The sequence below is a fragment of the Coregonus lavaretus genome (assembly GCF_964263955.1).
Source record: "Coregonus lavaretus genome assembly, chromosome: 18".
Taxonomy (NCBI): Eukaryota; Metazoa; Chordata; class Actinopteri; order Salmoniformes; family Salmonidae; genus Coregonus; species Coregonus lavaretus.
Window position 1 is genome coordinate 13,717,705 of NC_140005.1, and position 15,988 is coordinate 13,733,692.

Sequence of the window (15,988 nt, forward strand, 5' to 3'; positions counted from 1 at the left end):
GATTGGGAGAATGTCATATGGTCAGATGAAACCAAAATAGAACTTTTTGGTAAAAACTCAACTCGTCGTGTTTGGAGGACAAAGAATGCTGAGTTGCATCCAAAGAACACCATACCTACTGTGAAGCATGGGGGTGGAAACATCATGCTTTGGGGCTGTTTTTCTGCAAAGGGACCAGGACGACTGATCCGTGTAAAGGAAAGAATGAATGGGGCCATGTATCGTGAGATTTTGAGTGAAAACCTCCTTCCATCAGCAAGGGCATTGAAGATGAAACGTGGCTGGGTCTTTCAGCATGACAATGATCCCAAACACACCGCCCGGGCAACGAAGGAGTGGCTTCGTAAGAAACATTTCAAGGTCCTGGAGTGGCATAGCCAGTCTCCAGATCTCAACCCCATAGAAAATCTTTGGAGGGAGTTGAAAGTCCATGTTGCCCAGCGACAGCCCCAAAACATCACTGCTCTAGAGGAGATCTGCATGGAGGAATGGGCCAAAATACCAGCAACAGTGTGTGAAAACCTTGTGAAGACTTACAGAAAACGTTTGACCTGTGTCATTGCCAACAAAGGGTATATAACAAAGTATTGAGAAACTTTTGTTATTGACCAAATACTTATTTTCCACCATAATTAGCAAATAAATTCATAAAAAATCCTACAATGTGATTTTCTTTTTTTTTTTTTCATTTTGTCTGTCATAGTTGACGTGTACCTATGATGGAAATTACAGGCCTCTCTCATCTTTTTAAGTGGGAGAACTTGCACAATTGGTGGCTGACTAAATACTCTTTTCCCCCACTGTAGATACGCACACACACACCTGTTGGGCACACACACACCTGTTGGCCCTGCGGGCGGTGTACTGGCCCCAGGTGGCTCCTGATGGGTACTCCAGGATCAGATGGATATCAGGCTCCTCCACGACATTACCTGCAACTGGACAGACAGAGAGAGGGGTGAGAGGTGGGGGATGGAATCAAGGAGGGAGATATTAAGTATGTAACTGTGATGAGTGTGTGTGTGTGTGTGTGTGTGTGTGTGTGTGTGTGTGTGTGTGTGTGTACCCGTGATGTGCTGGGACAGTACATCCGCAAAGTCAGGGCTGAAGCTCCCCCCTAGCAACACGTCGCAGCCCTCAGTTGCCATTCGACCAGCCATCACTGGGGCGTTGCCACCTATAGACCAGCGGTTGCCAGGCAACTCACGAGATGCCTCGACCAGCTGACTGAACAGGGTGTTGTTCATCACAAACCGCCTGAGAGGAGGAAAGGAGAGGTGGGAGAGGGAGGTACCAGAAAAAGAAGGGAGGGTTAGAAGGTAGAAACGTCACTGCTTATAAAGCATTACAAAACCATACCCAGAAACGTTCTAGAAGTGTGTGTGTGTGTGACGCACACTTGGCCTCAGTATAATCAGATTAACCTACAGGATGAGCCACAGCGTCAGGTAGATTAGAGTTTGATTACGGTTAGTAGAGCCCAGGCAGCACCTGTCAGTCTATGTGACTCTGGGCCTTTCTCTGCTCTACATATTAGTATCAACCAGGGTTGGGGTCAATTTGAGTTGAAGTCACCCAATTCAGGAAGTGATTTTAATTTAAAAAACTAAAAACTTGAAAAACATTTTAAATAAATAGCTTCTCATTTTCAGTTGATTGAGAAATCATTGAAAACGCGATTTATTACATTATTGAATTGGAATTTCAGTTCACTTCCTGAATTGACTGACTAATTCGAAGTGACCCCCAACCCTGGTATCATCAAGCCACCGTGCATCAGTATAGACAGATAGACAGCTCCATGGTGAGAAAGGAACCCAGACTGTTTTCATTACAACTTAGTTCCACACACTGAGCACAGAGCTACGCTAGATAGCTAGCTACTTGTTGGGCCAATCCGCAGTTGAAACAATAAACTGCTCACCCTGCCTCTTTTGGTAAACATCTGAGGGATGGGCCTGGAGAAATGTAGGCCTAACTGCTCTCAAATTCTTTGACTGAGCTATGGATGCAAGGACTGACAATCCATGAAATCAAAATTATCGTTTTAACCATGTTTTGAGGCAAAACAGTGTTTGTTTACATTTATAATGTTTACAAAACATTGAAGTAAAACGGGCATATATTTTGGGTTCTGATGACATGTGACCATTGAACTAAGCTCATGAGGCATTTATAAGTTATTCTTCATTGGTTACAGTGCCTTCAGAAAGTATTCATACCACTTGAATTATTCCACATTTTGTTGTGTTACAGCCTGAATTCAAAATGGATTAAAATAAAATAAGAATCTCACCCATCTACACACAATACTCCATAATGACAAAGTGAAAACATGTATTTTGAAATTGTAGCTCATTTTTTGAAAATGAAAACACAGAAATATTAATTTACATAAGTATTCACACCCCTGAGTCAATACTTTGTAGAAGCACCTTTGGCAGTGATTACAGCTGTGAGTCTTTCTGGGTAAGTCTCTAAGAGCTTTCCACACCTGGATTGTGCAAAATATGCCCATTATTCTTTTCTAAATTCTTCAAACTCTGTCAAATTGGTAGTTGAGCATTGCTAGACAGCCATTTTCAAGTCTTGCCATAGATTTCCAAGTAGATTTAAGTCAAAACTGTAACAACTCGGCCATATAGGAACATTGACTGTCTTCTTGGTAAGCAACTCATGTGTTTTAGGTTATTGTCCTGCTGAAAATCTCCCAGTTTTTGATGTAAAGCAGGCTGAACCAGGTTTTCCTCTAGGATTTTGCCTGTGCTTAGCTCCATTCCATTTTTATCCTGAAAAACTCTAAGTCCTTAACGATTACAAGCATACCCATAACAAGATGCAGCCACCAGTACAGTGCATTCGGAAAGTATTCAGACCCCTTGACTTATTCCACATTGTTACGTTGCAGCCTTATTCTAAAATGGATTAAATAGTTTTTTCCCCTCAACAATCTACACACAATACCCCATAATGACAAAGCAAAAACAGGTTTTTATAAATGTTGGTAGTTTATTAAAAAAAACTAAAACAGAAATATTGCATTTACATAAGTATTCAGACGCTTTACTCAGTACTTTGTTGACGCACCTTTGGCAGCGATTACAGCCTAGAGTCTTCTTGGGTATGACACTACAAGCTTGGCACACCTGTATTTGGGGAGTTTCTCCCGTTCTTCTCTGCAGATCCTCTCAAGCTCTGTCAGGTTGGATGGGGAGCGTTGCTGCACAGCTATTTTCAGGTCTCTCCTGAGATGTTCGATCGGGTTCAAGTCCGGGCTCTGGCTGGGCCACTCAAGGACATTCAGAGTCCAGAAGCCACTCCTGCGTTGTCTTGGCTGTGTGCTTAGGGTCATCATCCTGTTGGAAGGTGAACCTTCACCCCAGTCTGAGGTCCTGAGCGCTCTGGAGCAGGTTTTCATCAAGGATCTCTGTACTTTGCTCCGTTCATCTTTCCCTCGATCCTGACTAGTCTCCCAGTCCCTGCCACTAAAAACATCCCCACAGCATGATACTGCCACCACCACGCTTCACCGTAGGGATGGTGTCACAGCCTGATCTGTTTCACCTGTCTTTGTGATTGTCTCCACCCCCCTCCAGGTGTCGCCCATCTTCCACATTATCCCCAGTGTATTTATACCTGTGCTCTCTGTTTGTCTGTTGCCAGTTCGTTTTGTTTCTTCAAGCCTACCAGTGTTTTTCTCCTTGCTCCTGTCTTTTTCAAGTTCCTGTTTTCTAGTTTTCCCGGTTTTGACTATTCTGCCTGCGCTGCCGTTCTGTAACTTGTCACACCACCCTGGATTATTGAACTCTGCCTGCCCTGACCCTGAGACTGCCTGCCGTTCTATACCTTTTGGACTCTGATCTGGATTACTGACCTCTGCCTGCCCTTGACCTGTCGTTTGCCTGCCCCGTTTTTGCAATAAACTTTTGTTACTTCGACACTGTCTGCATCTGGGTCTTCTCCTGAAACGTGATAGATGGTGCCTGGTTTCCTCCAGACGTGACGCTTGGCATTCAGGCCAAAGAGTTCAATCTTGGTTTCATCAGATTAGAGAATCTTGTTTCTAATGGTCAGAGTCCTTTAGGTGCCTTTAGGCAAACTCCAAGCGGGCTGTCATGTGCCTTTTACTGAGGAGTGGCTTCCGTCTGGCCATTCTAACATAAAGGCCTGATTGGTGGAGTGTTGCAGAGATGGTTGTCCATCTGGAATGTTCTCCCATCTCCACAGAGGAACTCTGGAGCTCTGTCAGAGTGACCATCGGGTTCTTGGTCATCTCCCTGATTGCTCAGTTTGGCCAGGCGGCCAGCTCTAGGAAGGGTCTTGGTGGTTCCAAACTTCTTTCATTTAAGAATGACTGAGGCCACTGTGTTCTTGGGGACCTTCAATGCTGCAAAAAAAGAATTGTACCCTTCCCCAGATCTGTGCCTCGACACAATCCTGTCTCTGAGTTCTACGGACAATTCCTTCGACCTCATGGCTTGGTTTTTGCTCTGACATGCACTGTTAACTGTGGGACCTTATATAGACAGGTGTGTCCCTTTTCAAATCATGTCCAATCAATTGAATTTACCAAAGGTGGACTCCAATCAAGTTGTTGAAACATCTCAAGTACGATCAATGGAAACAGGATGCACCTGAGCTCAATTTCAAGTCTCATAGCAAAGGGGGTCTGAACACTTATGTAAATAAGGTATTTCTGTTTTTAATTTTTAATAAATTAGCAACATTTTTGAAAAACCTGTTTTCGCTTTGTCATTGTGAGGTATTGTGTGTAGATTGATGAGCGAAAAAAACAAGTTAATCCATTTTAGAACACAACATGTAAAGTGTTGGTCCCATATTTCATGAGCTGAAATAACATTTCACATATTTTTCATACGCAAAAACAGCTTATTTATCTCAAATTTTGTGCACAAATTTGTTTATATCCCGGTTAGTGAGCATTTCTCCTTTGCCAAGATAATCCATCCACCAGACAGATGTGAAATATCAACAAGCTGATTAAACAGCATGATCATTACACAGGTGCACCTTGTGGTGGGGACAATAACAGGGCACTCTAAAATGTGCAGTTGTCACAACACAATGCCACTGATCTCAAGTTGAGGGAGTGTGCAATTGGCATGCTGACTGCAGGAATGTCCACCAGAGCTGTTGCCAGAGAATGTCATGTTAATTTCTCTACCATAAGCCTCCTCCAACGTCGTTTTAGAGAATTTGGCAGTACGTCCAACCGGCCTCACAACCGCAGACCAAGTGTAACCACGCCAGCCCAGGACCATATGACACCAGCCACCCGGACAACTGATGAAACTGTGGGTTTGCACAACCAAATCATTTTTGCAAAAAGTGTCTGAAACCGTCTCAGGGAAGCTCATCCGTGTCCTCACCAGGGTCTTGACCTGACGGCAGTTCAGCATCATAAATGACTTCAGCGGGCAAATGCTTAACTTCGATGGTGACTGGCACACTGGAGAAGTGTGCTTTTCACGGATGAATCCCGGTTTCAACTGTACCGGGCAGATGGCAGACAGCGTGTATGGTGTTGTGTGGGCGAGCGGTTTGCTGATGTCAACGTTGTGAACAGAGTGCCCCATGATGGCGGTGGTATGGGCATGCATAAGCTACGGACAACCAACACAATTGCATTTTATCGATGGCAATTTGAATGCACAGAGATACCGTGACGAGATCCTGAGGCCCATTGTCATGCCACTCATCCGCCACCATCACCTCATGTTTCAGCATGGTAATGCACAGCCCCATGTCGCAAGGATCTGTACACAATTCCTGGAAGCTGAAGATGTTCCAGTTCTTCCATGGCCTACTCACCAGACATGTCACCCATTGAGCATGTTTGGGATGCTCTGGATCGACGTGTATGACAGCGTGTTCCAGTTCCCGACAATATCCAGAAACTTCGCACAGCCATTGAAGAGGAGTGGGACAACATTCCACAGGCCACACTCAACAGCCTGATCAACTCTATGTAAAGGAGTTGTCACGCTGCATGAGGAAAATGGTGGTCATACTGACTGGTTTTCTGATTCACACCCCTACCTTTAAAAAAAATAGGTATCTGTGACCAACAGATGCATAGCTGTATTCCCAGTCATGTGAAATCAATAGATTAGGGCCTAATTTCAATTGACTGATTTCCTTATATGAACTGTAACTCAGTAAAACCTTTGAAATTGTTGCATGTTGCGTTTATATTTTTGTTTATTGTACAATGTTGTTGATCCATCCTCAGTTTTCTCCTATCACAGCCATTAAACTCTGTAACGGTTTTAAAGTCACCATTGGCCTCACGGTGAAATCCTTGCGCGGTTCCCGTCCTCTCTGGCAACAGTTAGGAACGACGCCTGTATCTTTGTAGTGACTGGGTGTATTGATACACCATCCAAAGTGTAATTAATAACTTCACCATGATCAAAGGGATATTCAATGTCTGTCTTTTATTTTTTATCCATGTACCAATAGGTGCTCTTCTTTGCGTGGCATTGTAAAACCTCCCTGGTCTTTGTGGTTTGAAATTCACTGCTCGACTGAGGGACCTTACAGATAATTGTATGTGTGGGGTACAGAGATGAGGTAGTCATTCAAAAATCATGTTAAACACTATTATTGCACAAGTCCATGCAACTTTTAAGCAAATTCTTACTCCTGAACTTATTTACGCTTGCCATAACAAAGGGGTTGAATACTTAAGACTCAAGACATTTCAGCATTTCATTTTTAATTCATTTGTAAACATTTCTAAATACATAATTCCACTATGACATTATGGGGTATTGTGTGTAGGCCAGTGACAAAAATTCTAAATGTAATATTTTCTGAACGCACTGTATATATCATTAATGTAGCAACTGCAGACTGCCCCTTTAAACAAAAACGGATGATAACTGGAGTCCAAGCCAAAGGTTGTTGATATGAGAGGGTGTGAGAGGAACCGAGTTAGATGATTAATTATTATTAATGCCTTAGTCCACCAGGACCTTGACTCTGAGTGTGTGTGTGTGTGAGTGTGAGTGTGAGTGTGAGTGTGAGTGTGAGTGTGAGTGTGAGTGTGAGTGTGTACCCCACTACCACCATGTTGCTCCTCAGCTAGAAATATCCCCCCTGCTCTCTTAGGAACACGCGCGTGTGAAACTAAACGCCTTTGCCTTCTAACTTTGTCCTTCAGTTATTTAACACCATTTAGGGCATGGCCACTCACTCTGCAGCGGCTCCAGGGACGAAGAAGTAAGCGAAGCTCTGTGCCAGCTGATCAGCGTTCTCTATGTAGTCATGATGGAGAGGCTGGTCTGTGGGTGGCAGGCCGATCTTATTCAGCAACCTCACCCCGTCCACGAGGATGTCTACACAACCCCCTAAACCTGGAGGGAGAGAGGGAGGGAGAGGAGAAGGGAACAGTATTTAATACAGTACACAATCACAACACAACCCCCAAAACCTGGAGACAGAGAGAGAGGGAGGAAGGGAACAGTATTTGGGAGGGAACATAATTTGACGCCCCCTGCACAACAGTCCCCAATCCCTGCAGTGAGCTCATTATGTCAGCATCCCCCCCATTACTTCCATTGGCCTGCCTGCCTCCAAATGCATATAGAGTGAGGGAGGCAACACTCAGTACTCAGACAGATGTAGCCTACTGGGTGGCACAGTACTCTGCGCTTTGTAACATGTCACCATAAATCAAAGTGCATTCAAAATCCATTTAGCAACCTGTCACAACACGATCATGACAGCAAAGTCACTCATAAGTGACTCATGTATAGTCACGTAATGTAATTGCACTCATGTAACTGTGTAAAACAAAAGGCTTGTGCAAGGTACAGGAATCACAGATATTGAATTATACAGTTGTGCAACAACATTATGTGCAAGGTTCAGAGACCCGGGGATGTGCAATATTGCTCTTAATTAATTTGTACGTTTGATGTTACAGTGAGGGAAAAAAGTATTTGATCCCCTGCTGATTTTGTACGTTTGCCCACTGACAAAGAAAAGATCAGTCTATAATTTTAATGGTAGGTTTATTTGAACAGTGAGAGACAGAATAACAACAAAAATATCCAGAAAAACACATATAAAAAATGTTATGAATTGTTTTGCATTTTAATGAGGGAAATAGGTATTTGACCCTCTCTCAATCAGAAAGATTTCTGTCTCCCAGGTGTCTTTTATACAGGTACCGAGCTGAGATTAGGAGCACACTCTTAAAGGGAGTGCTCCTAATATCAGCTTGTTACCTGTATAAAAGACACCTGTCCACAGAAGCAATCAATCAATCAGATTCCAAACTCTCCACCATGGCCAAGACCAAAGAGCTCTCCAAGGATGTCAGGGACAAGATTGTAGACCTACACAAGGCTGGAATGGGCTACAAGACCATCGCCAAGCAGCTTGGTGAGAAGGTGACAACAGTTGGTGCGATTATTCGCAAATGGAAGAAACACAAAATAACTGTCAATCTCCCTCGGCCTGGGGCTCCATGCAAGATCTCACCTCGTGGAGTTGCAATGATCATGAGAACGGTGAGGAATCAGCCCAGAACTACACGGGAGGATCTTGTCAATGATCTCAAGGCAGCTGGGACCATAGTCACCAAGAAAACAATTGGTAACACACTACGCCGTGAGTGCCCGCAAAGTCCCCCTGCTCAAGAAAGCACATACAGTGGGGAAAAAAAGTATTTAGTCAGCCACCAATTGTGCAAGTTCTCCCACTTAAAAAGATGAGAGAGGCCTGTAATTTTCATCATAGGTACACGTCAACTATGACAGACAAAATGAGAAAAAAATATCCAGAAAATCACATTGTAGGATTTTTTATGAATTTATTTGCAAATTATGGTGGAAAATAAGTATTTGGTCAATAACAAAAGTTTCTCAATACTTTGTTATATAGCCTTTGTTGGCAATGACACAGGTCAAACGTTTTCTGTAAGTCTTCACAAGGTTTTCACACACTGTTGCTGGTATTTTGGCCCATTCCTCCATGCAGATCTCCTCTAGAGCAGTGATGTTTTGGGGCTGTCGCTGGGCAACACGGACTTTCAACTCCCTCCAAATATTTTCTATGGGGTTGAGATCTGGAGACTGGCTAGGCCACTCCAGGACCTTGAAATGCTTCTTACGAAGCCACTCCTTCGTTGCCCGGGCGGTGTGTTTGGGATCATTGTCATGCTGAAAGACCCAGCCACGTTTCATCTTCAATGCCCTTGCTGATGGAAGGAGGTTTTCACTCAAGGTTTTCACCTGTAGCCCATCCCAGCCTTGTGCAGGTCTACAATTTTATCCCTGATGTCCTTACACAGCTCTCTGGTCTTGGCCATTGTGGAGAGGTTAGAGTCTGTTTGATTGAGTGTGTGGACAAGTGTCTTTTATACAGGTAACGAGTTCAAACAGGTGCAGTTAATACAGGTAATGAGTGGAGAACAGGAGGGCTTCTTAAAGAAAAACTAACAGGTCTGTGAGAGCCGGAATTCTTACTGGTTGGTAGGTGGTCAAATACTTATGTCATGCAATACAATGCAAATTAATTACTTAAAAATCATACAATGTGATTTTCTGGATTTTTGTTTTAGATTCCGTCTCTCACAGTTGAAGTGTACCTATGATAAAAAAAATTACAGACCTCTACATGCTTTGTAAGTAGGAAAACCTGCAAAATCGGCAGTGTATCAAATACTTGTTCTCCCCACTGTATATATAACTATTAAAAAAAAAAATTAATATCCTATTTTCCATCATTATCAATTAATATGCGTAATAATGTCGTCAGTTCATGCGTAGGATTTTAACATATAACCCGGATAGCCATTGTATTACATTTAATTTATTGACAAGCAATTATTATCCTAGGAAATAATTCCCGTGGTCCATCCCATACCACCCCCCCCCCCCCCAACATCCCCACAACAGATGCCAGACAAACACACACGCACATACTCACAAACTCCAACACACTCAACCCCCCTCCTCCACAATCCACCATAAAATCAGATACTCAACGGCTGTTACAGTGGGGGGAAAAAGTATTTAGTCAGCCACCAATTGTGCAAGTTCTCCCACTTAAAAAGATGAGAGAGGCCTGTAATTTTCATCATAGGTACATGTCAAATATGACAGACAAATTGAGAAAAAATAATCCAGAAAATCACATTGTAGTATTTTTAATGAATTTATTTGCAAATTATGGTGGAAAATAAGTATTTGGTCACCTACAAACAAGCAAGATTTCTGGCTCTCACAGACCTGTAACTTCTTTAAGAGGCTCCTCTGTCCTCCACTCGTTACCTGTATTAATGGCACCTGTTTGAACTTGTTATCAGTATAAAAGACACCTGTCCACAACCTCAAACAGTCACACTCCAAACTCCACTTTGGCCAAGACAAAAGAGCTGTCAAAGGACACCAGAAACAAAATTGTAGACCTGCACCAGGCTGGGAAGACTGAATCTGCAATAGGTAAGCAGCTTGGTTTGAAGAAATCAACTGTGGGAGCAATTATTAGGAAATGGAAGACATACAAGACCACTGATAATCTCCCTCGATCTGGGGCTCCACGCAAGATCTCACCCCGTGGGGTCAAAATGATCACAAGAACGGTGAGCAAAAATCCCAGAACCACACGGGGGGACCTAGTGAATGACCTGCAGAGAGCTGGGACCAAAGAAACAAAGCCTACCATCAGTAACACACTACGCAGCCAGGGACTCAAATCCTGCAGTGCCAGATGTGTCCCCCTGCTTAAGCCAGTACATGTCCAGGCCCGTCTGAAGTTTGCTAGAGTGCATTTGGATGATCCAGAAGAGGATTGGGAGAATGTAATATGGTCAGATGAAACCAAAATATAAATTTTTGGTAAAAACTCAACTCGTCGTGTTTGGAGGACAAAGAATGCTGAGTTGCATCCAAAGAACACCATACCTACTGTGAAGCATGGGGGTGGAAACATCATGCTTTTGGGCTGTTTTTCTGCAAAGGGACCAGGACGACTGATCCGTGTAAAGGAAAGAATGAATGGGGCAATGTATCGTGAGATTTTGAGTGAAAACCTCCTTCCATCAGCAAGGGCATTGAAGATGAAACGTGGCTGGGTCTTTCAGCATGACAATGATCCCAAACACACCGCCCGGGCAACGAAGGAGTGGCTTCGTAAGAAGCATTTCAAGGTCCTGGAGTGGCCTAGCCAGTCTCCAGATCTCAACCCCATAGAAAATATTTGGAGGGAGTTGAAAGTCCGTGTTGCCCAGCGACAGCCCCAAAACATCACTGCTCTAGAGGAGATCTGCATGGAGGAATGGGCCAAAATACCAGCAACAGTGTGTGAAAACCTTGTGAAGACTTACAGAAAACATTTGACCTGTGTCATTGCCAACAAAGGCTATATAACAAAGTATTGAGAAACTTTTGTTATTGACCAAATACTTATTTTCCACCATAATTTGCAAATAAATTCATTTAAAATCCTACAATGTGATCTTCTAGATTTTTTTTCTCCTTTTGTCTGTCATAGTTGACGTGTACCTATAATGAAAATTACAGGCCTCTCTCATCTTTTTAAGTGGGAGAACTTGCACAATTGGTGGCTGACTAAATACTTTTTCCCCCCACTGTATATCCCAGAGCCCAACTCAAGAAAGAACCTGATTTACAAGTGCACATACAGTTAAAGCTGATTGAGAAAGCATGCAGATTGAGCAGAAATTGACAACAATGTGAGATTTGATTAATCTACTTAATCTAAGTCCTAGGTGATGGAGATCAGATCCACCCTCTTCACCTGAGACACAAACACTCTGATCCCCTGTTGTAACCAGCTATTCTTAGTGAGCACTCCATTGCACGTTCTTGGGATGTCTGGGAATGCACAAGAACTTGTGGACCTCGCATATTGGGCTTTGAGCGGATAGATATTTCTCGTTCTCACCTGTTTTGGGGATACGTTTGCTCTAAATAGCTGTGTTTTGTGTCATAGTGGCGCTTCACATTGGCACTTTTCATAAAGCGCTACGGACTCTGAGCATATCAGGCACATTGGTTCTGAACTTGTTGTGGGGAGAATGAATGCGTACTTGTCTGTCCACTCGTCTTTGAAAATGCGATTTTCGCTAGCAACTTTTATTTTCTTTGAACAAGCCATCCTCACATTCACAATGTCTATCGATGGACATATTTCCATGTGTGTCTGCCTGCTGCTTGCTCCCAGTCCCAACGCAATCTTTCACTGTTGAAAATATTTGCATATATTTATGCGATTGGATGAGACGCGGCTCTCTTCATGAGACTAATTTGCATAAATGCATCCGATTGGATAGGATGCGGCCCCAGCCTGGTGTTTCTTCACCACTGCTAGAGACGGAGAGAGGCTACGCTGCACTTGGGAAACTGCGCCCGGTCAATCATGTTTAAAAGCTGTCTGAAATTAATTTACTGACTTTGATATCTTTTGGTGCTGTTCGGTCCGTATTGTCCCTTTGCTGGGTCCGGATACGGACCGCGGTCCACCATTTGTGTTTGACTGCCCTATCCCATCTGGACAAGAGCATTACCTATGTAAGAATGCTGCTCATTGACTACAGCTCAGCTTTCAATACCATAGTACCCTCCAAGCTCAACATTAAGCTCAGGGCCGCCCCCAGGTGGTGAAGGTAGGAAACAACACCTCCAGTACGTTGATCCTCAAAACAGAGGCCCCACAAGTTTGCATGCTCAGCCCCCTCCTGTACTCCCTGTTCACCTATGACTATGGCCTCGCACGCCTCCAACTCAAATCATCAAGCTTGCAGACGATACAACAGTGGTAGGCCTGATTACCAACAACAACGAGACAGCCCACAGGGAGGAGGTGAATGCCCTGGCAGAGTGGTGCCAGGAAAACAACCTCGCCCTCAATGTCAACAAAATGAAGGAGCTGATCGTGGACTTCAGGAGACAGCAGAGGGAGCACGCCCCCATCCACATAGATGGGACCGCAGTGGAGAAGATGAAAAGCTTCAAGTTCCTTGGCGTACACATCACTGACAATCTGAAATGGTCCACCCACACTGGAAAATAATAAAAGGAAAAGAAGGAAATAAAGGAAACTACAAAAAAAAAAAAAAGAATCCTCACAAAGAGTTGATTTCCCCCCATTCATTCCCACACCGATTCATTAGTACACAGCGTAGCAAATCATTTCGCAAGGGACAAAATTTCGCAATTAAAACTAGAGTTTCCTATTGGACAAATTTGGGTAGTCTCTCCCCGTTTCAGTCAGTTTTCTACCATTTGGTGCCTAATGAACAACCCCGGAGCCATATAAATGGGTACGCAACAGCGCCTTCCTTTTACAGATGCACCATTGAGAGCATCCTGACGGGCCGTATCACCGCCTGGTATGGCAACTGCACCATCCGCAACAGCAGTGCTCTCCAGAGGGTGGTGCGTTCTTCCCAATAAATCACAGGGGGAACACTGCCTGCCCTCCAGGACATCTACAGCACCCGGTGTTACAGGAAGGCCAAAAAGATCATCAAGGACCTCAGCCACCCGAGCCATGGCCTGTTCACCCCACTATCACCCAGAAGGCGAGGTCAGTACAGGTGCATCAAAGCTGGGACAGAGAGACTGAAAAACAGCTTCTATCTCAAAGGCCATCAGACTGTTAAATGGCCATCACTAGCCGGCCTCCACCCAGTACCCTGCCCTAAACTTAGTCACTGTCACTAGCCGGCTACCACCCTGTTACGCAACCCTGCACCTTAGAGGCTGCTGCCCTATGTACATAGACATGGAACACTGGTCACTTTAATAATGCTTACATACTGTTCTAGTCATTTCATATGTATAATAATGTATTCTAGTCAATGCCATCCTATTCTACTATTGCAGTACATATACTATTCTATCCTACGTATTCTACAGACATACTACATATTCTATCCACACTGTCCATAATGTCTATACATCCCAACACACACTTATACTCCGGACTCCAACATTGCTCATCCTAATATTTATTTATTTATTCCATTATTTTACTTTTAGATTTGTGTGTATTGTTGTTATATAGATATTACTGCAGTGTTGGAGCTAAGAACACAAGCATTTCGCTACACCCGCAATAACATCTGCTAAATATGTGTATGCGACCAATAAAATGTGATTTGATCTTGTCTCTAATCTCTACATTACTCTCTGGACCCAGGGCCACATACAAGACTCTTGTCCATATCTCCACAACCTTTACTCAGTCTGGCCATGTGTCTGCAGAGTAAGCTGGGTGGGTCAGTATGTTGGTAGATACTGGAATAAGTTAAGTGGCTTTAGGGGCCAGAATGTGGAAAAACTGGTAACACTCGTGACAGTTACAAAGACTGGATGCCTTTAGTAGTCTCCAAATACCCCAGGGTTCTCTCTCGCCCTCTGTAAAGGAAGGTTGCCTAAAGGAGGTTTTAGGCCTAAATGCAGAGATAACACATGCTTGTTGCCCCAGGGTCCACAAAGAGAGTCCATACAGATAGCTGTTCATCACTGGTTAATGGAAAACTAGTTAGGCCTAAACCAACGACAACTAACTAGGTTTCCCCAATACATCTACAGTACAGTACTGGATTGGCAAGTTAATGTAACAAAGAACAGTAAGAAACAAATGGGTCTGACAGACAATGTCAATGATAACAAAACATTCCAGCTAGGCTACTTCCCTAAGTATTATGGTAATTGACTCACTAGCTAGCTAAAGCTACATCAACCACAATATTTTAAAATGGTTTCATAAAAAGATGGTGGTGCTTGCTTGACCGGATAGCTTTCATGCCAATCCAAAACCCCATCCAAAATGCAAAAGGCACCTCCTCTCCTGCGCATCAAAGCAAGGTTACCTAAACCAGAGATAATACTAATATACGTGGCTAAACTGAGCTAACTAACTGAAACTAGGCTTAGCTAGCTGGTTATACAGGACTCTCACCTATCGCCACCCTGGGTCTGGCGTTGTTTATCCCCACTTTGCTTTCAGCCCGCAGCAGGGAGGACAGCACCGTGTCCAGCCGGTCATCCAGCCTTGACTCCCCGGGAGGTCGGAACCAGTACGCCAGCAGAACCATTGCAAGGGACGCTGCCGTCCCATACTTCATGAATGAAAACCCGCTTCCTCGCTCCATGGCCAGCAGTGGCTGCGGACTCGCTAGCACTCCTACAGCAGCAACGACGAGAACAGCGCTAACTTGACTTGTAAACAAACAAGATTTACAAGGCAAGTGTGCCTGGCGAGGCAAACAAACTGGATTTACAAGACAATTGTCCCCCGGGGTGGCAGTTGAGTTGGTGGTTTCAAGCGTGAATGCTGCAGGGTCAACCTCAGTCGCTGCGGAGGGGGAGTGACAACAAAGCGGAAGTAGCTAACAACCTAGCTCGGGGTGGGCACATATTCTTCGGTCGTCACTAGTTACCACAGCCACAAAGTCATAAACCCCGCCCATTTCTACAATTTATCTTCTTAAAATGTGATATTAAACTATTTGTGGTTGTGTGGTAACTAGTGGAAACCAGACTCTTCGGCTTGCAGTTTGAGCTAGTCTTTACAGTTGCTGTGGAAGAGACTTTTGAGCTAGCTAGACAGTATTTCCAGGGATGGGCATAACTTACAATGACAAAATACAACTGCAAAATATCCTAAAGACCAATGTATCAAAATAAAATATAAATGCAAAGTATTTTATTTAATAAAATAAAAAATAAAAAAATACAGAAATAGATTTGCAAGTAGCAGCAACAACATTATCAGTAATGGTCATAGAAACGTCTTACTTGCTATGACTGTGATATGTTTAAGCAATAAGGCACGAGGGGGTGTGGTATATGGCCAATATACCACAGCTAAGGGCTGTTCTTATGCAAAGCAAAGCAGAGTGCCTGGATACTGCCCTTAGCTGTAGTATATTGGCATTATACCACAAACCCAGGAGGTGCCTTATTGCTATTATAAACTGGTT

The 15,988-nt window shown here is 43.7% G+C and overlaps 1 protein-coding gene across 1 annotated transcript in view; it reads right to left on the reverse strand.

Annotated features, from left to right (window-relative positions):
- Window positions 1–15,369, reverse strand: part of LOC311146108 (ADP-dependent glucokinase-like) — a 28,627-nt gene extending 13,258 nt beyond the window's left edge. Inside the window, exons 1-4 of the mRNA XM_084182577.1 lie at window positions 14,965–15,369; window positions 7,220–7,379; window positions 1,067–1,257; window positions 842–938 (exon numbers count right to left, since the gene is read on the reverse strand). Of these exons, the coding sequence (XP_084038703.1) occupies window positions 842–938; window positions 1,067–1,257; window positions 7,220–7,379; window positions 14,965–15,157 (641 nt within the window). The 5' untranslated portion in view covers window positions 15,158–15,369. The remainder of the gene's footprint in view (window positions 1–841; window positions 939–1,066; window positions 1,258–7,219; window positions 7,380–14,964) is intronic.
- Between the last annotated feature and the right edge of the window lie 619 nt (window positions 15,370–15,988).